Here is a 24417-nt window from a genome sequence, read left to right as displayed (position 1 = left end):
GTTTCAAAATAAAGAATAAAAAAATAGGCCTGGGGGTGTAACTCAGAGGTAGAATGCCCCTGGGTTCCATCCCCAGTACCACCAAAAAAAAAAACAGTAAATAAAAAGGCAGAGGGTATAGCTCAGAGGTAGAATGCCCCTAAATTCAATCCCAAGTACTGCAAAAAAAAAAAAAAAAAATATATATATATATATATATATATGTGTGTGTGTGTGTATATATATATATATATATATATATATATATATATACACACACATAAATTCATATAACTCCCCCATTAGCAAACAAAAGTAGCAACAGTTTTGATGCTGGGATCAGATAAAGCTCAATTAAAATCTCATTTCAGATATCTTAAGTAGATTAAATTCTCTGAGTCATAGTTTCCTGGAGAATAATATCCACCTATACAGGTTGTTGTAGTTTTAAAGCCCCTAGCAAGGTGCTTAATAAATAGTAGCTATCATCATCATTCTTATTATTGAAGTCATTTGAGTTGTCTTAATTACTTACCTCTTCAGAGATACAAACTATAAGTTTAAGTGATCTATGCTCCTGTCATCGAGTTTCTTGGCACAAGGCTTTCACAAATTTGACCACTCACCAACACACACACACAAACACAAAGGCACACACTGCCTTCTAACCTTCTTTATAAGTTGTGCCTGAAGCATACTCACTCTGCCCTGGACGCTATATTTTAGAAGCTGGCTCTGGGAACTTGGCAACACGGACACATTTGTTTTAACATACGCTGTAGTGATGAGGGTTTTGAGAGCTTCCTGAGGGGCCTGAGATAACCCAGAGAAGCCGAACAGGAGCAGAGGACTGAATCAGACTTTAAAAAATAGAGGCACATAAGATTTGGAAGCCTGCCTGCCTGCTGCTGAGAGTCCTGGTTACCTAGGCCAGAGCTCAACACAAATAGCCATGAGCTCTGTATATAAGGCTAATAGAAGCGGGGCATGATGGTGCACACTTGGAATCCCAGTATCTGGGAAGCTGAGACAGGAAGATTGCAGGTTTGTGGCCAGCCTCAGCTACTTAGTGAGGCCTTTTGCAACTTAATGAAACCCTGTTAAAAATAAAGAATAAAGCCAGGTGTGGTGGCGCACACTTGTAATCTCAGAATTTAAGAGGCTAAGACAGGAGGACCGCAGATTCGAGGACAGTACCAACTATTTAGTGAGCCCCTCTGCAATTCAATGAGACCTGTTTAAAAATAAAAACTAAAAAATAGGGCTGAGGATGCAGCTCAAAGGTAGAATGCTCCTGAGTTCCATGCCCAGTATTATAAAAAAATAAATAAAATAAATAAAGAATTTAAAAACAGACGGGCGTGGTGGTGCACGCTTGTAATCCCAGCATTCAGGCAGTTGAGACCAGAGGATCACAGTTTGCAGACAGCCTCAGCTACTTAGTGAGGCCCTCCACAACTTAGTGAGACCCTATTTCAAAATAAAGAATAAGCCAGGCAAGGTGGCGCATGCCTGTAATCCCAGCACTTGGGAGGCTGAGACAGGAGGATTGCACAGGTTTGAAGCCAGCCTCAGCTACTTAGTGAGGCTCTCAGCAACTTAGTGAGACCCTGTTTCCAAATAAAGTATAAAATAGGTCTGGGAGTATAGCCTGGAGATAGAAAGCCTCTGGGTTCCACCCCCAGTACCACCAAAAATAATAATAATAATAAAGAATAAAAAATAGGGCAGGGGTGTAGCTTGGAAGTAGAATGCCCCCGGGTTCAATCCCCAATACAAAAAAAAAAAAAAAAAAAAAAAAAATCTTGGGTGCATTCGACTCTTATTCTTTTCCCTCCTTCATCAAGTCTCCCCAGAGGTATCCCTAGCCTTGAAGGAAAAAGTGGTGGGATGACAGCCTGGAATTTTCAGAGACCTAGGGAGTTCTCAGCATCAGAGATAACATTTAAAAAGCCAGAGATTGTCACAGGACTATCCTACCTCCCTGCTACACAAGCCCATCAGTGGGAATGGTGAAAGAAGGTTGCCTCCTCCATCCCACAAGCCAGGCTAAGAAAAGCAGTTAAAGTTCAATGTGTTCATTTGGCTGCCTCAAATTTGACCTGAGGTAAACCCACGTGAGCCCTGGAACCAAAGACAGGGAGCATCAGAACCCAAGGAAGCCTTGGCCACTGATCTTATGTCCTCTTTGAGTGTAGCCCTACTCCAAGCCTACCTCAGCCACTTTCTCAGGACAGCCATTGCAGAGGCACAAAAACTGCCAGCCAGTGTGGATGGCTGGCCCATCCCGCCGTGTGACTGATAATTGTCAGTGAACTCAGCTTTCAGTAGGTGCTCAATAAATAAGGATGAAGTGCTGGGTCAGGCAAAAAAACATGCCCAAAAGACTCCTGAGAACACCCACACATAAATTCTACCCCTGATCTCAGAGCATATTTGTCTAAGCTTTATGTAGGAACTGATGTCAAGTCAGGCATGGTGGCACACACTTTTAATCTCAGTACTTGGGAGGCTGAGACAAAAAGACCGCAGGTTCACAGTCAGCCTCAGCAATTTGGTGAGGCCCCTACAACTTAGTGAGACCCTGTTTCAAAATAAGAATTAAATTAGGGCTGGGGGTATAGCTCAGAGGTAGAATCCTCCTGGGTTCAATCCCCTGTACCGCAACACACAAAAAAAGAACTGATATCAATTACTTGGCACTCTCCATCCCTCCCTGCTCAATTCAATACATTAATTTATTCAACAGATATCTTTTGGGCACAAACTGTCTTATTAGCATTGTGACAGATGCTGGGGACAGATACTATAGTTGACAAACCAGACATGGCTCTTCCTTCAAGAGAGAGGCAATTATGCAAATAAAAAGGCTTTAAAATCTATATAACCTTTTCATATGTAAAATTATCTTCTAATTCCATTTTTCAAATGAGGAAACTATGGTTTGAATCATACTGTCAGCAGAGACTCAAGCCAGTGCTCGGTGCTCTTGATAACTACATCCAGCTGCTTCTCATTGTAAGAGGCATGAGCAGGGTATGAAGTGCATGGAGAGTACTAGAGATAGCAAGTGCTACCAGGGTTTCATGGGAAATGAGAGGTATCTCTTGACTAGTATTAGTGTCGGGAAAGACTTTCATAGAGAGCTGAGATTAGAAAAGAATAAAGGGAGCTGGAGGAAAACATTCTGGGAGGAAAGTAAAGTGATATGGGGGAGCAGAATAATAATGGTGTGTTCTGCAAAAAAGGACAAAGAAAAAAACCCAGCTGCATCAAGAATGCAGAGAGGGAAGCAAAAAGAAGTGAGTGAAGTGGTCTGGGGCTAAAACTGAGTTGAGAAAGCAACCACAGAGAGATTCTAGAACTTGAACCTTCTCTATTCCAATCTCCCCAGCACAAAACAAAGTTAAAGTGCCCTTGGCTCATTTCAAGTTTTTCCTTGCATGGCCTCCCACACAAAATAAATCTGCTCCACTCTGATAAACATGACAGGGCCACAGCCATTCCTATTCAAGTCTCGCCTGCCCTACAAAGTTGTGCCAACACAAGCAAGGCTTTATCAAATTCTCAATGCCCTGAAAGCTTCCCCTTAGCTTTCCACGTGGCCATAAGTAACCTCAAAGGCTTTAGATACATTTACCCTACTAATGGCCTTAAATCCATAAGTAACCAGTTACTGAGCACAACAGTAAGGAGACATGTTGCATAAAGCTATGACCTACCTCCTTCAGGAGCCTGCTCTGCATATCCCAACTTTTTCTTCTGAACTGATATTGCCACAAGAGTGGTACAAAGCACAAATATTAGCCAGACATAGTGATGTACACCTGTAATTCCAGCTACTCAGGAGACTGAGGCAGAAGGATCACAAGTTCAAGGCCAGGCTGGGCAATTTAGTAAGACTCCATCTCAAAATAAAACAGAAAAGAACTAAAAAATTTCCAGGCATGGTGGCACACACCTGTAATCCCAGTATTTGAGAGGCTAGGACAGAACAGTCACAGATCCAATGACAGCCTCAGCAAGTAGTGAGACTCTCATAAACCTAACAAGAACTTGTCTCAAAAATAAAAATAGGGCTGGGGTATAGCTAGGAGGTAGAATACCCCTGGTATTAACCCTCAGTACCAAAAAAGAAAAAAAAAAAAAGCTAAAAATGTAACTCATTGAGTGACAGAACACTCTTGGGTTTAATCCGAGAGAAAGAGAGAGAGAGAGAGAGAGAGAGAGAGACAGAAGACAGACAGACAGACAGACAGACACACACACACACACTCACACACACTCACGCATGCATACAGAGTTGTTTTTTTTTTTTTTGCAGTGCAAGGGATGAAACCCAGGGGTATTCTATTCTACCTCCAAGCTACACCCACAGCCCGATTTCTTATTCTTTTAGTTTGAAACAGGGTCTAAGTTGCGAAAGGCTTCACTAAGTAGCTGAGGCTGTCCGCAAACCAGCGATCCTCCTGTCTCAGCCTCCCAAATGCTGGGATTACAAGTGTGAGCCACCATGCCCAGCTCAGAGTATCTAATTACCAAATGCAACAGATACTGGGGCTTCTTTTTCTGTTCCTTATATAAATGCTCTCTAGATTGGTGGGTCCTCAGAAGCAACACTTGATACTCACTTTGTTTACTCCTAAATTCATCCAGCCCAGTTTCTGTGAATATAATACAAGATTGTGAATTACTTTCTGATTCTCCCCTATATAGGTCCTAGACCCCTAACAGTGCAAAATTATTACATTAGGGTAGAGACTCCACAACAGAGTGGAAACAACACGCTAGTAAGAAACAGAGAAAAATAGATTCTAGCTCTGGCTTAGCAAAACCTTAGGCTAGTTTGTTCTTTTCATATGTAAAATGAGAAGTATGGGAGAGATGATCCCTAAAATTCATTAGGGATCCAGCTATGACATACCAGGATATGAAGTTCTAGCACCTAAGACCAACGGCCTACAAAGTCAGCATGTGTTTTTCATCTGTCAATGTCAAGTCAATTTATAAATCTAGCTCTCAAAAGCCAATCTGGAGTAGTAAAGCCTCCAAAGTCAGTGTCTATCCAATAAGCTCCAAAGTTATCTAGCAAGGAGTTAGGAGGCAAGACCTCAGATAAGAAGCCAGGTTAGTATTGGGCCTGAGGAAGGCCCAACGGACAGCAGAGGAGGTAGAGAGGGAGGAACCACATCAAAGTAATAACATCATGTCTGAACTAAAAGACATGATTCCAAAGGGAGTCCAAGAAGATTCTCTAAGACTATAACATAGGCAAAGAAAGTCAAAGAAAAGCTAGAAGGCCACAGTACCTAGGAGTCACTGCTCCTAAGAGCATGGCTCTAGGGTGAAGTCAGAAGCATCCTTTAAAATGGCCCAAATCGCTCTCTGCTCACAGGCCCCGCGGTCAACATGGCGCCGCAGAAAGACAAGAAACCCAAGAGGTCAACCTGGAAGTTTCATTTGGACCTTACTCATCCAGTAGAAGATAGAATTCTTGATGCTGCAGATTTTGAACAATTTCTGAGGGAGAAAGTTAAAGTTAACGGGAAGACTGGAAATCTCAAGAATGATGTTCACATTCAATGCTTCAAGAATAAAATCACAGTAGTTTCTGAGAAAGTTTTCTAAAAGGTATTTGAAATATCTTACCAAGAAATACCTTAAGAAGAATAATCTTTGTGACTGGCTTCGTGTGGTTGCTTCTGACAAGGAGACTTATGATCTTCGTTACTTTCAGATTAGTCAAGATGAAGATGAATCTGAGTCTGAGGACTAGATGGCCTCCCTTTTTAGGGCTTTTTTGTTTTTAAATAAAACATGAAGTATACATGAGAAACAGCTTATTTGTGAATAAATATTGTACTAAAAAATAAATAAATAAAATGGCCCAAATCGCGGGGCATGGTGGTGCACACTTGTAATCCCCAAACTTGGAAGGCAGAGACAGGAGGATCGCACAGGTTCGAAGCCAGCCTCGCTGGCGTAAAAGACCGTTTCCAAATAAAAATATAAAAAATGGGTATCTGGGAGTGTAGCCCAGAGGTAGAAGGGTTTCCAGGAACCCCAGTACCACCAAAAAAAAAAGATGGCCCAAATGACCCTGCCCTCTTGGTGTTCATGCTCTCGTATAATACCCTCACACTCAATATGGGCTGCACTTACTAACTTGCTTCCTTGTGTGTGTGTGGGGGGGGGTGTACTGAGGATTGACCCCAAGGGCGTTCCATCTCTGAGCTACACCCCCAGCATATTTTAATTTTTATTCTGAAGCAGTCTCACTAAGTTCCTAAGAGCCTCGCAAAGTAGTTAAGACTGGCCTCTCCTCCTGTCGCAGCCTCCCAAGTACTGGGATTACAGATATGCACCACCACGCCTAGACTGACTAGCTTCTAACAAGCAGCATAAGAAAGAAGTGATAACATATCAGTTCTAAGATTAGACAATAAAAAACCTGAGACATCCATCTTGGGGCATCTCTCTTGCTCTCTCTTGGATCACTTGTTCTGGGGGAAGGAAGCCAACTGTCATGCCATGAGGCAGCCCAGGAGAAAGGCCCCTGGGGCAAGGGACCAAGGCCTGCCAACAACCATCTAAATTAGCTTGAAAGCAAATACTGTCTCCCCATCTGCCCCAACCAACAGCTTGACTGAAACCTCATAATAGACCTTGGGCCAGAGGTACCCAGGGAGGTAAACTGTACCCAGATGCCTGACCCACAGAAACTGGGAGAAAAAAAAATGCTTATAATTTTAAGTCTCTACGTTTGTGGTTATTTTGTTATGCACCAATAAATAACCACCACAAGTAGAGACCAGGCCCATCTGCTAAAGCTATTTTAAGACCACAGGTGGAGCTAGGGAAGTAGTTAGATCCAGAAAAAGGAAGGGATTACAAGCCAGAAATAAGGTCAAATTCCAGCTCCCAAGAGCTGGGTGTGGTAGTGCACACTTGTAATCCCAGTACTTGGAAGGCTGAGAGAGAGAGTTGTAGGTTCGTGGCCAGCCTCAGCAACTTAGGCCCTCTGCAACTTAGTGAGAACCTGTTTCAAAATAAAAAATAAAATAGACCTGGGGGTAGAATGTCCCTGGGTTCATTTTTTATTTTTTTATTTATTTTTTTTATTTTTTTGGTGGTACTGGGGGTGGAACCCAGAGGCTTTCTACCCCCGGGCTATACTCCCAGACCCATTTTTATATTTTATTTGGGAAAAGGGTCTCACTAAGTTGCTAAGAGCCTCACTAAGTAGCTGAGGCTGGCTTCGAACCTGTGCGATCCTCCTGTCTCAGCCTCCCAAGCGTGGGGATTACAAGCATGCACCACCATGCCCGGCTTCCCTGGGTTCAATTCTTAATATTACACACACACATATAAAAAAATACTAGCCAGACCCTATTGACTGTTTTCGCCTGGCCTAATGGGAGCCTAGAGTAGAAGCCTGGTTTGGCCACACCCAGAATTTATACCAGTCAGGTGAGTACAGCTAAAGAAAAACAATGGAGTTACAGCAGACTCAGAGATGCAGCTACCATTAGAGACATGCTACAATAAGTGGACACTCAGATTCTGAGTGAGAGCTCTTCAGGCCCACAAAAGCAAAGGCTGAAAGCCAGGCATGGTGACACACACTTGTAATCCCATGCTTGGGAGGCGGAGACAGGAGGATCTCACAGATTTGAAGCCAGCCGCACTGGCTTAAGGATCCTGTTTCCAAATTTAAACATATATATATATATATATATGTTTAAATTATATATATTAGGTCTGGGAGTATAGCCTGGAGGTAGAAGGGCTTCCAGGAACCCCAGTACCACAAAAAAAAAAAAAAAAGCAAAGGCTGAGAGGACTCTGCTACCCCAATTCTATGTCATTTTATAGTTTATCGAACCCTTTCATAAAAGTCATCTCACTTTATCCTTACCATAGACTTACTCATTAATGTTATTCCTTTTCCTTTTTTCTTTTTTTTTTTTTTTCGGTAATGGGGATGGAACCCACCTCCCAAGTACTGTCAATTACAAGTGTGCACCACCATGCCCTGCTAGGTTATTCCTTTTCTTTTCTTTTTTTAACGGTACTGAGGATGAAACCCAGGAGCATTCTACCTCTGAGTTACACCCCCAGCCCTATTTTTTTTATTCTTTATTTTGAAACAGGGTCTCACTGAGTTGCAAAGGGCCTAAGTAGCTGAGACTGTCCGCAAACCACGAGCCTCCTGTCTCAGCCTCCCCAATGCTGGGATTACAAGCGTGCGCCACCACTTTTTTTTTTCTTTTTTTTTTTTTTTTTTTTGAGGGTCTGAGGATGGAACCCAAGGGCATTCGACCTCCGAGCTATACCCCCTGCCTTGTTTTGTTTTTTTGTTTTTGTTCTTTTTTGGCAATACTGGGGATGGAACCCAGGGACATTCTACCTCCTAGCTATATCCCCATCCCTATTTTTTATTCTTTATTTTGAAACAGGGTCTCACAGAGTTCCAGAGGGCCTCACTAATTAGCTGAGGCTGTCCACAAACCATCATCCTCTGGTCTCAGCCTCCCAAATGCTGGGATTACAAGCGTGCGCCACCACGTCTGGCTAGATTATTCTTTTTCTACAGATGATAAAATGAGGGGCCAGGATGTAGCTCAGTGGCAAAGCATCTGCTTTGCAGGTGTGGTACTCTGAGTTCAATACCCAGTTCCAAAAAGACAAAAAAAAAGACTTCCTGATAAAAATGAAAAATGAAGGCTCAGAAAGACAAAGTGGCATACCCTCTACTAAGTCCACAGTGAGTAAAGAGGGTTAGAAGTAAAAAGCACCTCTAAATCCAACTCAGACCCTTCTGCAAGCCAAATCAATCATCCTACTTTCTATTTTGGCTTCTATTCAGCTCCAGCCCCTCATTTCCCAACTGTTGCCCCCAACACATGCACACACTATGTGTGGTCTTCTGTGGAATTAAACGGTTTTCTACTGACTCCTGATAGCTCAAAGGTAGAATGCCTCTGGGTTCCATTGCATATGTGTGTGCACACACACTTATAATCTGAACTTGTATGAAACATAATGCAAAGTGCCCTGGGTGAACAGAACACCTCCGAAGGTGAAGGAAAGGGCCAGAATTTATACCAAGATGGATGAGATAGTTTGATAAGAAAAAAGAAAATAGGATCCATTCAAACGCGCCATGATTACAGTTTTTCCAACAAATAATTTTTGTGTAGTGTGGTGTAGTGTGGTGATGGTGGTGGTGGTGGTGGTGGTGGTGGTGGTGGTGGTGGTGGTGGTGGTGGTGGTGTGTGTGTGTGTGTGTGTGTGTGTGTGTGTGTTAAACCCAGTGGGCATTCTACCTCTAAACTACACCCCCAACCTTTTTTTTTTCTTCTTCTTTTTTTTGGTGGTATTGTGGTTCCTGGAAGCCCTTCTACCTCCAGGCTACACTCCCAGACCTATTTTATACTTTTTTTTTTTTTTTTTTGGAAACAGGGTCTCTTAAGCCAGCACACCAGCTTCAAACCTGCACAATCCTACTGTCTCCACCTCCCAAGCACAAGGATTACAAGCTTATGCCACCACGCCCGGCCCCCAACCTTATTTTTTAATTTTATTTATTTATTTTTTTTTGTGTGTGTGTGTGATACTGCAGATAGAACCCAGGGATTTTCTACCTCCGAGCTACACCCCCAGACCTATTTTTTATTCTTTTATTTTGAAGCAGGGTCTCACTGAGTTACAAAGGGCCTCACTAAGTAGCTATGGCTGTCTGCAAACTGCAATCCTCCTATCTCTGACTCCCAAATGCTGGGATTGCAAGTGTGCACCATCACACCTGGATTTAATTTTTATTTTGAAACAGGGTCTCAATAGGTTGATGAGAGTCTCACTACTTGCTGAGGCTGTCCTAAAACCTGCAATTCTCCTATCTCAGCCTCCCAAGTACTGGGATACAAGTGTGTGTCCCCAAGCCCAGCTCCAACAAACTTTAACAGAGGTTAAAAACAGAGATAAATAAAGTACAACCCCTCCTATTTTCCTCCACAGAGATCTTACACTTGTGAGGGAGCAGATATATATATACAATGTGCCATGTGTTTCATTAGAAATTTATACAAAGTATTCAGGGAGTAATAAAGAAAGCTCTGTATTGTTACTGTTTTACTTCTCAAACTGCATTTTAGACACGAGTATTCAATGTATTATTCTTTGTACTTCGTTATGTAACTTATTATCTCATGATTATTATTTTTTTATCAGCAGTAAAAAAAAAAAAAAATGTGGGGCCAATTTGGTATCTTTTTCTCTCCCTGAAAGCCTGATAGGCAGAGCAGCTGGTTTCTGGAGAACCACTTCCCACAGAGGGAAATGTACCACAGCATGACCACAAAGCCACTGAGTAACATATCTGAAAGGCCACCCAGGAAGAAACTAAAGTCCTGTGAAGCCCTAGAAAACTACTCCCCTCAGCAAGACCTCACTCCTTCCTGCCAAAGCACAGGAATTCCTAGCATGAAGGCCTACATCCCTAAAGGCCCATGAGTAGAATTCAGGGCCTGTGGATTTGGATGGGAAAGGAATTACACTTTGATTTTAAATATCACAGAAAGCTAAGTATTTCCTTCAATTATATATATATAGGTAACAACCACAATATTAACAGTACTTATGATTTTTGTCACCAATAAAAATCATGGATATTTTCCTATCGCTTTACATTGTTACATATATCTTAATATATTATTTGCATTCATCATTATTTCAAAATTATATTAACTACCAGGTGTGGTGGCTCATGCCGGTAATCCTAGTACTTGGAAAGCTGAGACAGGAGGAGCAGAGGTTTGTGGCCAGCCTCCACAACTTAGTGAGACCCTGTTTCAAAATAAGTAGCCGGGTGTGGTGGCACATGCTTGTAATCCCAACATTCAAGAAGCTGAGACATGAGGATCGCAGTTTGTGGACAGCCTCAGCTACTTAATGAGGCTCTTTGCAACTCAGTGAGACCCTGTTTCAAAATAAAGAATTAAAATAGGGCTGGGGGTATAGCTCAGAGGTAGAATGTCCCTAGGTTCCATCCGCAGTACCACAAAAAATAAATAAATAATAAAAAATAAAAATAAGTACTTGAGCCGGGTGTGGTGGTCCACGCTTTTAATCCCAGTATTTGGGAGGCTCTGCACAACTTAGTGAGACCCTGTTTCAAAATAAAGAATAAGGGTGTATTCATTCGAGTCATCCCTCCATGCCAGTCTAGTATGGAGCTGTTCCTGTTCTCTGTATTTTCATCTTTTAATAAACTTCTTTAAATCTTAAAAAAAAATAATAAAATAAAGAATAAAAAATAGGGCTGGGGGTATAGCTCAGAGGTAGAATGCCCCTGGGTTTAATCCCCAGTTCTGCAAAAAAAAATAAAATAAAATAAGTACTTAGGAGGCTGAGACATAAGGATCACAGATTCAAAACCAGTGTCAGCAATGTATCAAGGCTCAGAATCTAGTGAGACCCTGTTTCCAAATAAAGAAATAAAAAATTAGCCAGGTGTGGTCGTGCATGCTTGTAATCCCAGCATTTGGAAGACTGGAGAATTGCAGTTCGTGGGCAGCCTCAACTACTTAATAAGGCCTTCTGCAACTTAGTGAGACCCTGTTTCAGAATAAAGAATAAAAAATAGGGCAGGGGGTGTAGCTAGGAGTTTGAATGCCCCTGGGTTCCATCCCCAGTACCATCAAAAAAATAAATTACAGTAATTAGCTATCAAGTGTGGGGGTGCACACCTATAAACCTAGTACCTGGGAGGCTGAGACAGTCCTATTGCAGATTTGAGTCGTGCTTTGGCAACTTAGTGAGACCCTGTCTCAAAATAAAGTGTAAAAAGGGCTGGGATAGAACTCAGTGGTACAGCATCTCTGGGTTCAATCCCAAAGTACCACACATACAAAAAAAAAAAAAAAAAAAAAAAAAAAAAATCAAAGCCGGGCGTGGTGGCACAGGCTTGTAATCCCCGCGCTTGGGAGGCGGAGACAGGAGGATCGCGAAGGTTCGAAGCCAGCTGCGCTGGCGTAAGAGATCCTGTTTCAAAAATATAAAATAGGGGGACTTCCGGGAAGATGGCGACCGAGAAAAGCGGGGCTTAAGAGTCCCGCTAACAACCAATCTCCATTACCACAAAAAGAGCGCCTTTCATAGCCAGAAAACACCATCACCAGAAAAACAAAAAAACCACCAGGCTCCAGAGAGAAAGCGGACTGAGAACAGAGCTCAGGGCCACAGAGGAGACACACGCGCCCGAGGACGCGGCAGCAGCGCCATACTGCCGGCGGCAGCAGTGAACTCAGCGGACGGCTACAGCAAGCGGAGGTGAGCCGATGCGGAACAGCCAGGTGGGATCTTTCGGCGCAGACAGCATTTAAAGCTCCCAGTGGCTGAGCTCAGCACACGCTGCAGGGATTCAGAGTGGAAATCAAAACCAGAGAAGAAAAAATACGCCAGCCTCATGGCCAAGGGCGTGGCAGAGGCGCCATATTGCCACCGGCGGCAGCAGCAGCAGTGAATTCACCGAGTCCAGTACAGCTACATCTACGTACTCAAGAACAGTGAGTCAAATTGCGGGCCACAGAGGAGAAATCCCAGTATTGTGCCTCCTGGGACTTGACCCAGTGAGGGAGTGGTGGTGGCAGAGATATCACACCATAGGAGAGCGTGCAACCTGGCACCCCCCATAGTTTAAAGCAGCCTCTATCGACTCCCTGGGTCGGAGACTCTGTGATACAACCCAGTAAAGGAGTAGTAGGGTCTGAGATAATACAGACTCGAGATCCAGAGCACCTTAAGTGAAGCCATAGTGACCCAAGGGAAGAACCCAGAGAAGGCACAAACCTCCGAAATCATGGGAAGGAGGAATAATACTGGAGCAATTAATGCCCACAACCCCACAACATCAGAACCTGATAAAACAGAAAATCAGAGATTTCTAGAAGATCAAATCAGGAAAATAACTGTAGAAATAATAGAGGTGCTTCGAAAAGAACTCAGAGAGAGCCAAAAAGAGATAAAGGATGCAATTAATGAAGTAAAGGCCTCAATTCAAAGCACAAACAACCGATTAGACCACATGGAGAACAGAATCTCGCTCTTAGAAGATGAGCAATCCAAAAATGAATGCATAGTTTCTAATCTAGAAAAAGATATCCAACAGCAGGAATCTGACATTGAAGAAATATGGGCCCATCTTAAGAGAGCTAACCTAAGAATAATTGGAATAGAGGAGGGAAAAGAAAGTGATACCAAAGGGATCAACAATCTCTTCAAGGAAGTAATAGCAGAAAATTTTCCAAATATAGAGCAAGAGGTTGATACACAGATCCAGGAAACTTATAGAACTCCCTTTAGACAGGATCCGAGAAGAGGATCCCCACGCCATATAATTGTCAAAATGACCAATGAGGAAGCCAAGCAGAGAATCTTAAAGGCAACAAAAACAAAGGGCCAAGTGACATTCAGAGGCAAACCAATTAGAATCACTCCAGACTTCCCAAACCAAGTCATGAGAGCCAGAAGGGCTTGGAGTAACATATTCCAAACTCTGAAAGAAAACAACTTCCAGCCAAAAATTTCCTATCCAGCAAAACTTTCTATCAAATTAGATGGAGAAATAAGAAGCTTCCATGACAAACAGAAACTGAAGGAATTTATGTCTTCAAAACCAGCGCTAGAGAAAATACTCAAAGAGATTAACTACAAAGAAGAAATAGGTAACACTCACCAGAACCAGAGAAACAAGAGTTTCCATCCAACAGACAACTAAGATTGGTTATCTGTGGAGATTCATTATTTATGTTAGTCTTTTACCTATCTCTAAAGGGTATTGTTTGCCTTTATTGTTGTTAATTTTTAGGATTTCTAGTTGGAATATTAATATACCTTCAGATATAGCATTTGGAAATATTTTATCCAATTCTATTAGTAACTTTTAACTCTGTTTACATTGTCTTTGGATATACAATATTTTCTTTTATTTTTTAGGGAGTTTGTATATTCTTCTGTTGCCTGTGCCACTGAAATCATATCCAAGAAATCACTGCCAATTTCAATGTTGTGAGGTTTTATGACCCAGATTTTCTCCTAAAAGTTTATAGTCTTAAGATTTATATTTGTATGTGGGATTAGGTAAGGGTCCAATTTTATTCTTTTCCATGTAATTATTATTTTTCAACAATATTTATTTAAAAGATTATTATTTCCACCACCAAATCTTCGTGGAAACCTTGTCAAAAATAACTTGACAATATAGGGAAGAAGTTAGCTCTAGGCTTGTATTTAACTCCAATGGTCTATATATCTGCCTTTAGAACAGTACTACACTGTTTCAATTATTGTAGCTTTATATGGTTTGAAATCAGAAAATATACATCTTCTAGCTTTGTTTTTGCTTCGAGATTGTTTTGGGTATCTAGAGTCCATATTCCATATCAGGATAGATTTTTTTCTGAAAAATAAATATATGATAGTTTCACCTAAAAAAAAGAAAAAAATATTCTCTGGTAAGAAAGAAAGCAAAAAGAAATATTGAAATGTTATCTTTAAGTCATCAAAAGCTTGGTATCAGACAAATGAAACTGTTATGTGAGATTATCATTTTTAATTTTGGATAAATTGCTATAATACTAGATGTCAACCACTAAGCCAAGCATGGGAGGGAGGGATGGGGAGAGAATGGGGTGGGGATCGGGTGGGGGCTGACTGGGCGATGTGTGCATGTATGTCTACAAAAGTTTGTATCCCACTATGATGTATGAATACAGTGCACCAATAAAATAAAAAAAAATAACAAAACAAAAAAAAATATATATATATATAAAATAGGTCTGGGATTGTAGCCCGGAGGTAGAAGGGCTTCCAGGAACCCCAGTACCACCAAAAAATAAATAAATAAATCATGATAATTATTAGACGCACTAGAATCACATACAACTGCACTCTTCCTAGCCACAAGTGTAATGTGAGGTGATTCTGTCTAGTTATCATCCAGCCACCAAACAGTGATACCCACTTTCAGCCAACATTCCCAAAAGATTACTCTCTCCCCTACCTCTACCCAACCCCCTTCCTTCCTAGGAAGCCCTCCCTTAGCTGAGACAGGCCTAAACAGATCTTGCCTAACCCTTAGTCTACACTGTCCGTATTCATCAAGCCTGAGTATTGTTATATTTAATATTCCCTAAATATATATGACCTTACAAATTCGGACTTCTTTGGTAGCCCTACGTTCCTTCCATAGTACAAAGCACCTTATTCTCACTTGTGAGAATGACTGAGTTAAGAGTCCGTGACTCAAATGTCTTAGTCTAGTTTCCTACCAATAACCTATAGTGAAACATCTATTTAATAACTCTCTGGGTATCAGTTTCCTTATATGTAAAAATAAGTGGGTTGAACTAACTGATGTTTCCATTTCTTATTTTTTTAATTAGATAGCCACGTTCCATCTCCCAAGATCTAAAAAAAAATTATCAGGGAAACTGTAAGGCCGCCCCCTGCTCTCCCAGGCAGAGTTAGTCACTTGCTCCCCTGGACTTTCCACAGTGTGTGTGTGTGTGTGTGTGTGTGTGTGTGTGTGTGTACACAAACATACAATACCTCCATTACAGCTTAGTGGCCAAAGTGGAGATAAGAAGAATCACACTACTTGAATCAAACTCTGGTTCTCCTTACTATCTGTGTAACCTTGGGCTAATTATTTAACTTCTCTAATGATTTTAATTTCCTTGCCTATAAAATGAAGATAATAATATCTATCACACAGCATGGCTGTAAGAATAAAATAAAATATTTATAATAATCCAGGTGTGTTGGCGCATGCTTGTAATCCCAGCATTCGGGAGGCTGAAACCAGAGGATGGTGGTTCGAGGACAGCCTCAACTCCTACTTAGTGAGGCCCTCCACAACTGAGACCCTGTTACAAAATAAAGAATAAAAAATAGGGCAGGGGGTGTAGCTCGGAGGTAGAATGCCCCTGGATTCCATCCCCACACCCACAAAAAAAAAAAAAAAAAACGTTTATCATAGTGTCTGCTACATATTAAGCACTAAAAAATGCTAACTGCTATTAATTGTCCTGATGCCATTGTACTTATCTGTCCTACTAGACCCTGGATTCCAGTTTTAACTAGATCTCTGTTCCCTTCTCAGTTCCTTGAGCACCCTGTTTATATTTTCTTCCATGCCACCTAACACAGTATGATGTGTTTGTTTTCTCTCCAACAAGACTATAATTTCCATGACAGAGAGAAGATGTCTGTTTTGGTCATCCTTGAATCCCCACAGAAAACATACGTAGAGCTGAACACCTGTAATCCCAGTACTTGGGAGTCTGGGACAGAAGGACTACAGGTTCAAGGACAGCCTCAGCAAGTAATGAGACTCTCATCAACCAAACAAGATCCTGTTTCAAAATAAAAATTAAAAAATGGGCTAGGGGTATAGCTCAGAGGTAGAATGCCTCTGGGTTCAATCCCCAGTACCAAAAAAAAAAAAAAAAAAGGAAAACATACATAGCACCTGGTCCAGATCAGCCACTCATAAACTAGCTGAATAAACAGCACATGAGTTGGCACTGTCTGATACTTGCAGAAGTAATTAACCTACCTAAAGGTTATTGTCAGCACTAAGGCCTGGGAGCAGAGACTATCCTGACTGCCCCAGGATTAGTGTGTCCCTCTCTTCAGCCCCCAGTATTAGCTTCAGCCAAGCCCCACCCACCTCTCTTGGCTCCAGTCCAGTTCCGGGAGCCACCCTCAGCTAAAATTAGCATAGCTACCAAGATGGTCAGGCCATTTATAGCCTTGGAGACTGCCAACAACTAGCTGGGTGGGCAGGCAGGGCTCTGGCCTGCCACTCCATCAGGAGTTGCTTGAGAAGCCAGCCTGCACTCCGCACACTGCTTAGACGCCTATTCTCCAAAGCCCTATTCGAACTATATATAACCAAACCACTATATATAACCAAACCAGTTTCTGACTAGAAACAACCCCTCAATATTTCTAACACTGACCCTCAACATTTCTAACACTGGAGCCACAACTTCAGTCTTCATCGAAGATCTCTAGCACACATTCTACAGAAAACATTTCTGAGTTTCTAGAGGCAATGAGCCTAGAGTCTAAGGGAAGTTCCAAGTATCCATTTCAGACCAACCTCAGAAAGGTAGCCCCCAGAGCTGCACAGCCACGCACAAATCTTTACTGAGAAAGTGACAGCTTGGCACAGGTGGATGTGCAGGTATTAAAGAGCCTAAAAGTAACAGAAATGACCTCTCTCCTGCTCACGGAGGGAGCCTCCTATCAGAGCACCTGCCTTCACTGCAGGTTCTAGCTTTTTTTTTTTCCTTTCTTCAGTACCAGGGACTGAACCCAGGAGCATTCTAACTTTGAGTTACACCCTTAGTCCTTTTTTTTGTTTGTTTTTTGTTTTGTGGGTCTGGGGATGGAACCCAGGGGCATTCAACCTCGGAGCTATACCCTCTGCTCTATTTTTATTTTATTCTTTATTTTGAAACAGGGTCTCACTAAGTTGCTTAGAGCCTAAGTAGCTGAGGCTATCCATGAACCACGATCCTCTAGTCTCAGCCTCCTGAATGCTGATGCCACCATGCCCAGCTCACCCTTAGCCTTTTTATATTTGTTGTTGGTGGTGGTGTTTTAGAAACAGGATCTCACTAGGTTGCTGAGAATATCCTATGTTGCTAAAGCCATCCTTGAACCTGCAATCCTCAAGTATTGGGATTATAGGCGTGTACCATTATACCCAGCAGAGCTGGGCTTTTAATAATGTTTAGTATATGCATGTATGCATCAGAAAGACAAAAGTGTTTTAACTAGGTCCTTCTAAAAATTAAATCTTGGGCCAGGTGTGGTGGCACACATTTGTAATCCTAGGATTTGAGAGGCTGAGACAGGAAGATCACTGTTCACAACAGCCTCAGCTACTTAGGTGAGACTCTGTTTCAAAAAAATAAAAAATAGCCGGGCGTGGTGGCCCATGCTTATAATCCCAGAATTCAGGAAGCTGAGACTGAAGGATCATGGTTCGCGGACAGCCTCAGCTCCTTAGTGAGGCCCCCTGCAATTCAGTGAGACCCTGTTTCAAAATAAAGAATAGCCAGGCATGGTGGCGCACACTTGTAATCCCTGCACTTGGGAGGCTGAGACAGGAGGATCGCGCAAGTTAGAAGCCAGCCTTTCTGGCTTAAGAGACCCTGTTTCCAAATAAAAATATAAAATAGGTCTGGGATATAGCCCAGAGGTAGAAGGGTTTCCAGGAACCCCAGTACCACAAAAAGAAAAAAAAAAAAAGAATAAAAGAATAAAAATAGGGCAGGGGTGTAGCTTGGAGATCGAATGCCCCTGGGATTCCATCCCCAGACAAGAAAGAAAGAAGGAAAGAAAGAAAGAAGAGAAGAAAAAAAAAGAGAGGGAGGAAGAAAGAAAGAAAGAAAGAAAGAAAGAAAGAAAGAAAGAAAGAAAGGAAGGAAGGAAGAAAAGGGCTGGAAGCCGAGCATGATGGTGCAAGCTTGTAATCCCAGCATTCAGAAGGCTGAGACTGGAGAATCAGGGTTCCCAGACAGCCTCAGCTACTTAGTGAGGCCCTCCACAACTTAGTGAGACCCTGTTTCAAAATAAAGAATAAAAAATAGGGCAGGGGTGTAGCTCAGAGGTCAAATGCCCCTGGATTCCATCCCCAAACCCCCCCCCCAAAAAAATAGGGCTGGGAGTATAGCTTGGAGGTAGAATGCCCCTGGGTTTCACCCCCAGTGTTGCAAAAAATAAATAAATAAATAAAAATCAAATAGGTATATACATCCAAAAACGAATTCTCTGGGCCTTTGCAGCACACTCGCCAGAGGCGGCTCTTTCCTTTGAGCTCAGCTACAAAGTCACCAGGGCTTGCCTAATTGCCAAGAGAGCACATTCTCTAGCCCCACCTGGCACTCCTTTAACAGGACAGGGCCTGAGAAAATGGAAGAAGTCCAGGATTTAAGCAGCAGAAGACCTGCCTATAAGACTAAGCATAGGACCTAGTTTCTTCACCCATAAAAACTAAGATGTATGCCGGGCGTGGTGGCACACGCTTGTAATCCCCACGCTTGGGTGACTGAGACAGGAGGATCGCACGAGTTCAAAGCCAGCCTCAGCTACTTAGTGAGGCTCTCAGCAACTTAGTGAGACCCTGTTTCCAAATAAAATATACAGAAAGGTCTGGGAGTATAGCCCAGAGGTAGAAAGCTTCTGGGTTCCACCCCCAGTACCATAAAAAAAAAACTAAGATGTATTATCCTGCCATGCATTCTAATAGGGGTATTGTAAGACTTTCTAGACAAAAAAATAGCTGTGTAACTGTGAAATACAAACTGTAGAGAAAATACAAATTGGCTAGTTATGTTGAATCTGACTTAGAAAAGTAAGTGTGTGTGTGTGTGTGTGTGTGTGTGTGTGTGTGTGTACCTCCAAGCTACATACCCTCAGCCCTATTTTTTCTTTTTTTTTTTTAAACAGGTCTGGGTATAGAACCAAGGGGTATTCGACATCAGAGCTACATCCCCTGCCCTATTTTTTATTCTTTTTTTTTTTTTTTTTTTTTTGGTGGTACTGGGGGTGGGTGGAACCTAGAGCCTTTCTACCTCCGGGCTATACTCCCAGGCCTATTTTATATTTTATTCGGAAACAGGGCCTCACTAAGTTGCTGAGATTCTCACTAAGTACCTGAGGCTGGCTTCGAACCTGTGCGATCCTCCTGTCTCAGCCTCCCAAGCGCTGGGATTACAAGAGTGCGCCACCAGGCCCGGCTATATTTTTTATACTTTATTTTGAAACAGGGTCTCACTAAGTTGCAGAGGGCCTCACTAAGTAGCTGAGGCTAGCCACGAACCGTGATCCTCAGGTCTCAGCCTCCCGAATGCTGGGATTATAAAGTGCGCCACCACGCCCGGCTTTTATTCTTTATTTTGAAACAGGGTCTCAACTAGGTTGCCAAGGCTAGCCACAAACCTGAGATCCTCCTGTCTCAGCCTCCCAAGTACTGGGATTTCAAGCATGCATCACCACACCCAGCCTGAAAAGGGGCAGTTTTAAGAGCAAGTAAAACTTCTCCTGTGTCCTGAGGATACAGAGGGGCTAGAAAGGCTCCAAGAGTTCCTAGTTTCTCCTCAAACCCTTTTGCAGAGCCCCGTGTATGAGCCACCTCTTTGCAAAAATAAATCCCTTGTCTTAGTTAGACAGACCTAAGGAAACAACCAACCTGAACAACAGTGCTGGGACATTCAAATTCCCACAAACCACAGTCATTCACAGCACTTAGGATATCTCCCTCCCTTCCTCCCTACCTCCTTCCCTCCCTCTCTCTCTTTCTCTCTTTCCTCCCTAGAATTCACTACTACTGTGACAACAGAAACCAATTTCTGAACTGAGGAAGAAAAAACAAAAACAAAAAACAAGTCCTATATGGTATAATCAGCATAGCCAGGCCTCTGACATACGTTAAGGACTGTCTTCATAAGCTCAAGTCATGGGGTGGTCCTGAGAAATGCTAAAATGCCTCTTACCTTGGAGTGTGGGGACTTTCAGAGGGCTAGCTAATACCTAAAACTCAAAATTTCATTTCTTTATCTTGTGTCTAAAATATAGAACATTAAGCCAGGCGTGGTAGCACACGTTTGTAATCCCAGCATTCGGGAGGCTGAGACAGGAGGATTACAGTTCTCAGACAATCTCAGCTACTTAGTTAGGTCCTCAGCAACTTAGTGAGACCCTGTTTCAAAATAAGAAAATAAAAAATAGGGCAAGGGGTGTAGCTCGAAGGTCAAATGCCTCTGGGTTCCATCCCCAGACGTGCAAAAATAAATAAATAAATACATAAAATATAGAATGTGTTCTCTCAAACTTATTCATATGGGCATGGTGACACACACCTACAATCCCAGCACTTGGGAGGCTGAGATAGGAAGTACGCAGGTTAGAGGCCAGCCTTAGCAATTTAGCCAGACCTTGTTTCAAAATAAAAAATTAACAAAGGGCTCAGAGGTAAAATACCCTTAGGTTCAATCCCCAGTATCAAATGAACCCAGGGGCATTCTCCCTCCAAGCTACGCCCCCAGCCCTATTTTTTATTCTTTATTTTTAAACAGGATCTCACTGAATTGCAAAGGGCCTAAGTAGCTGAGGCTGTCCACAAACCGCGATCCTCCTGTCTCAGCCTCCCAAATGCTGAGATTACAAGCTTGTGCCACCATGCCCGGCTTATCCTTTATTTTTGAAACAGGGTCTCACTAAATTGCAGAGGATCTAAGTAGCCGAGGCTGGCCATGAACCTGCGAACCTCCTGTTTCAGCCTGCAAGTACGGGATTACAAGTGTTCACCACCACACCCAACCAGCCTCTCATATTCTAACTTTTTTTTGTTGTACTGGGGGTAGAACCCAGAGACTTTCTACCTCTGGGCTATACTCCCAGACCTATTTTATATTTTATTTGAAACACAGGGTCTCACTAAGTTTCTGAGAGCCTCACTAAGTAGCGGAGGCTGGCTTCGAACCCGTGTGATCCTCCTGCCTCAGCCTCCTAAGCGCGGAGATTACAAGCATGCACCACCACGCCCAGCTAGCCTCTCATATTCTGACATGGGGAAAAAAGAACATATTATCAGTTATAAACAGGAATGCCATTAGGAACATCAGAGCTGCTCCTCAGGTCTACTTCACAGTTCAAGCAACTTTTTCCTTTCATAGCCCAACAGGAAAAAAGCTTTCGCTTAGGTTTCAGGACTCAGGGAAACTTTCTATGGGGAGAAAGGATTAACTTGAAAGAAGGACCTATCTTTAAAAAGCAACAGTCTGGCCAGGCATGGTGGTACACGTTTGTAATTCCAGCATTCAAGAGGCTAGGACAGGAGGATCATGGTTTGTGGACAGCCTCAGCTACTTAGTGAAGTCCTCCATAACTTAGTGAGACCATTTCAAAATAAAGAATACAAAATAGGGCGCAGAATGTAGCTCGGAGAACAAATGCCCCTGGGATCCATCCCCAGACCCACAAAACAAAAAGCAACAATCTGAGCCCAGTGCAGTGGTGCACACCTGTAATCCCAGCTTGGGAGGTGAGGCAGGAGAATCACAAGCTCAAGGCCAGCCTGGGCAACTTTGTGAGACCCTGTCTCAAAATAAAAAGTAATTAAGAAGCTAGCATGGTGGCACATGCTTATAATTCCAGCATTTGGGAGGCTGAGACAGGAGGATAGTGGTTTGTGGACAGCCTCAGCTACTTAGTGAGGCTCTTTGCAACTCAGTAATAATAATTTAAAAAAATAGGGCTGGGGATGTAGCTCAAAGGTAGCATGTCCCTGGGTTCCATCCCCAGTACCACACATACACACACACAAAAAAAAAAGTACTAAAGACTAGGAGCCAGGTGTGGGGGTGCACATTTATAATCTCAGTACTTGGGAGGCTGAGACAGGAGGAGTGCAGGTTCACTGCCAGCCTCAGCTACTTAGTGAGGCCCTCCACAACTTAGGGAGACCCTGTTTCAAAATAAATAAAAATCAGGGCTAGGGATAGAATGCCCTGGGCTCAATCCCCAGTGCTGGGAAGAAAAAAAAAAAGACTAGGGATGCAGCTCAATGGTAGAGCACCCCTGGTACAATCCCCGGTACAACAAAAAAAAAAAAAAGAAGAAGAAGAAAAAGCAACAGCCTGAGTACCGTACTTGTATACAGGGTAATCACAGCCTCATTTGGAAACCAGCCCTTGGGGCACCTGGAATCATAACCACCCCGGCCAAAGAACTTAAAAAGGGGTTGCCCAAGAAAAGGTCTACCACTAATGCCCGCCTCTGGCTACAATCCATTAAACTCTTCAGTCTATATTTCTTTTCCTACTTGTATCAGCAAGCAGGTCCCCATTGAGACATCCCCTCATTTGAGCTTGCCTACCCTCAAAACAACTCAGCTATGAAATCTTCCCCCTCTTCGAGTCTTTACACAGATCACAGTGACAGGGTGAGAGGAATGGGAAAAGAGAAGTGATTTTCTAAGCTTTATGTAAAATGACTGGATTTTAAAAGTGTTCCTTTCTAGTGCAAGAGTATACCAGGGCACCTGCTCCCCTGACTATGCTCTACAAATGCACAGGAAAAACCAGGACAGATGAAAATATAACAACATGGAATCCCTACTCACATCAGCCAGAAGAAATCAACAAGTGGTCCCAGGAATTATATGATGCCAGAAATTATATGACACCAATGTCAAAAAAAAAACCATTTAACTCCCTACTGGTAAATAAGATTCCATCTAAGGACTTGCCTTGATATTTTAAATGGGCATAGCTAAGAGACAGCAGATTACCTAAGGGAAGGGAGGGACTAGGGTTCCCACGGTGGCTGGAAGAGAAAGGCACACCTGAACACCTGGCTATCAGGCAACAGAGCTGACCCAGCCCTGATTTTCCCTGTCCAACCCAAGTGGCTTCAAAGCCCCTCCACTATCAAGCACTGAAACTGGATAAAAGCAATAGATTTGTCATCTGGGCAGGCCATTCTTCCAGCCACTTAATTAGTCCTGAGATGGGGTCTTGCCTTGCTGATCTGAAAGGTCACGGTGCCCCAAAGGCTTCTTCTCATTGCCAACAAAGACATCTTGAGGGATGAGGAAAGTTGTTCAGAGGTTAGTAACATTAGCTATGACTTAAACAGAAAGAACTTCTGGGACTGCGGGGTCTAGGCGGTGCCATGTGTGTAACCTCCACCAACCTCTTGTGTACAAACCTAGATTGACTTGCCCACTTTGGGCACTCACTTCTAAGTCAAAGCCCCTAGCCCAGCCCAGCCGGTGGTGAGGCCTTACCTGCTGTAGTGGACTCCTCAGTAGTCCCCCCTGAGCCAGTTCCCGTCGCCTTCTCGCTCTGACTATGGCTGAGGCTCTGACCCTGGTGCAGGAGGAGCCCCCAGAGAAGCCACAGGGCAAGACGGGCGCACACATCCATGACTCTAGATCTCAGTCAACATGCGCCCGATGTGGACACCTTGGGATCCCAGAGGCAAAGCCGGGAGCCCGAGAGTCCAGCCGATGGTCCTCAGGCAAGATGCCCTCGCAGCGCCGCAGCTGTCCAGACACCTGCGGTCCCGCTCCTCCGACTGCCAAAGGTCAAGCGCTCCAAGTTTGGGCTCGGGAGGAGGGCCGGCGCCTCGGGTCCAACCGTGGGTCCGCCCGGGCTGCAGCGGCCTGAGCTCGGGCCGCTTCCGGAGAGTTTGGGCAGGGTGGCTGTGGGGCCGTCAGCTCCGCAGCCTGCTGCACCCGTGAGAGAGGGGGCGGGCAGGATCTCCCGTGGGCACAGAGGTGGGGGAAGGAGAGACGAGAAGGGAGGAGAGAAGGGGGGCACCTGACCTCGCCCCGCCCGGGAGCGGCGAGCAGAA

At 43.3% G+C, this 24417-nt stretch overlaps 1 protein-coding gene and 1 pseudogene across 8 annotated transcripts in view; one reads left to right on the top strand and one right to left on the bottom strand.

Moving 5' to 3' along the window:
• Positions 1 to 23987, bottom strand: part of STIM1 (stromal interaction molecule 1) — a gene marked incomplete at both ends in the record, with an annotated part of 251029 nt that extends 227042 nt beyond the window's left edge. For 6 of the 7 annotated variants that reach the window (XM_080705393.1, XM_080705395.1, XM_080705394.1 and 3 more), the window contains one exon: positions 23849 to 23987. In XM_080705393.1, the coding sequence (XP_080561519.1) occupies positions 23849 to 23987 (139 nt within the window). The remainder of the gene's footprint in view (positions 1 to 23848) is intronic. The other variant, XM_080705397.1, reaches the window with a different exon arrangement.
• Positions 5389 to 5755, top strand: LOC308270026 (ribosomal protein eL22-like; annotated as a pseudogene). The gene has a single exon. The product of its transcript is annotated as a ribosomal protein eL22-like (transcript).
• Positions 23988 to 24417: the final 430 nt, after the last annotated feature.

The sequence above is a fragment of the Muscardinus avellanarius genome (genome assembly GCF_963383645.1).
Source record: "Muscardinus avellanarius genome assembly, chromosome: 1".
In the NCBI taxonomy this organism is placed as follows: domain Eukaryota; kingdom Metazoa; phylum Chordata; class Mammalia; order Rodentia; family Gliridae; genus Muscardinus; species Muscardinus avellanarius.
This window is presented reverse-complemented; position numbering and strand designations above follow the sequence as displayed.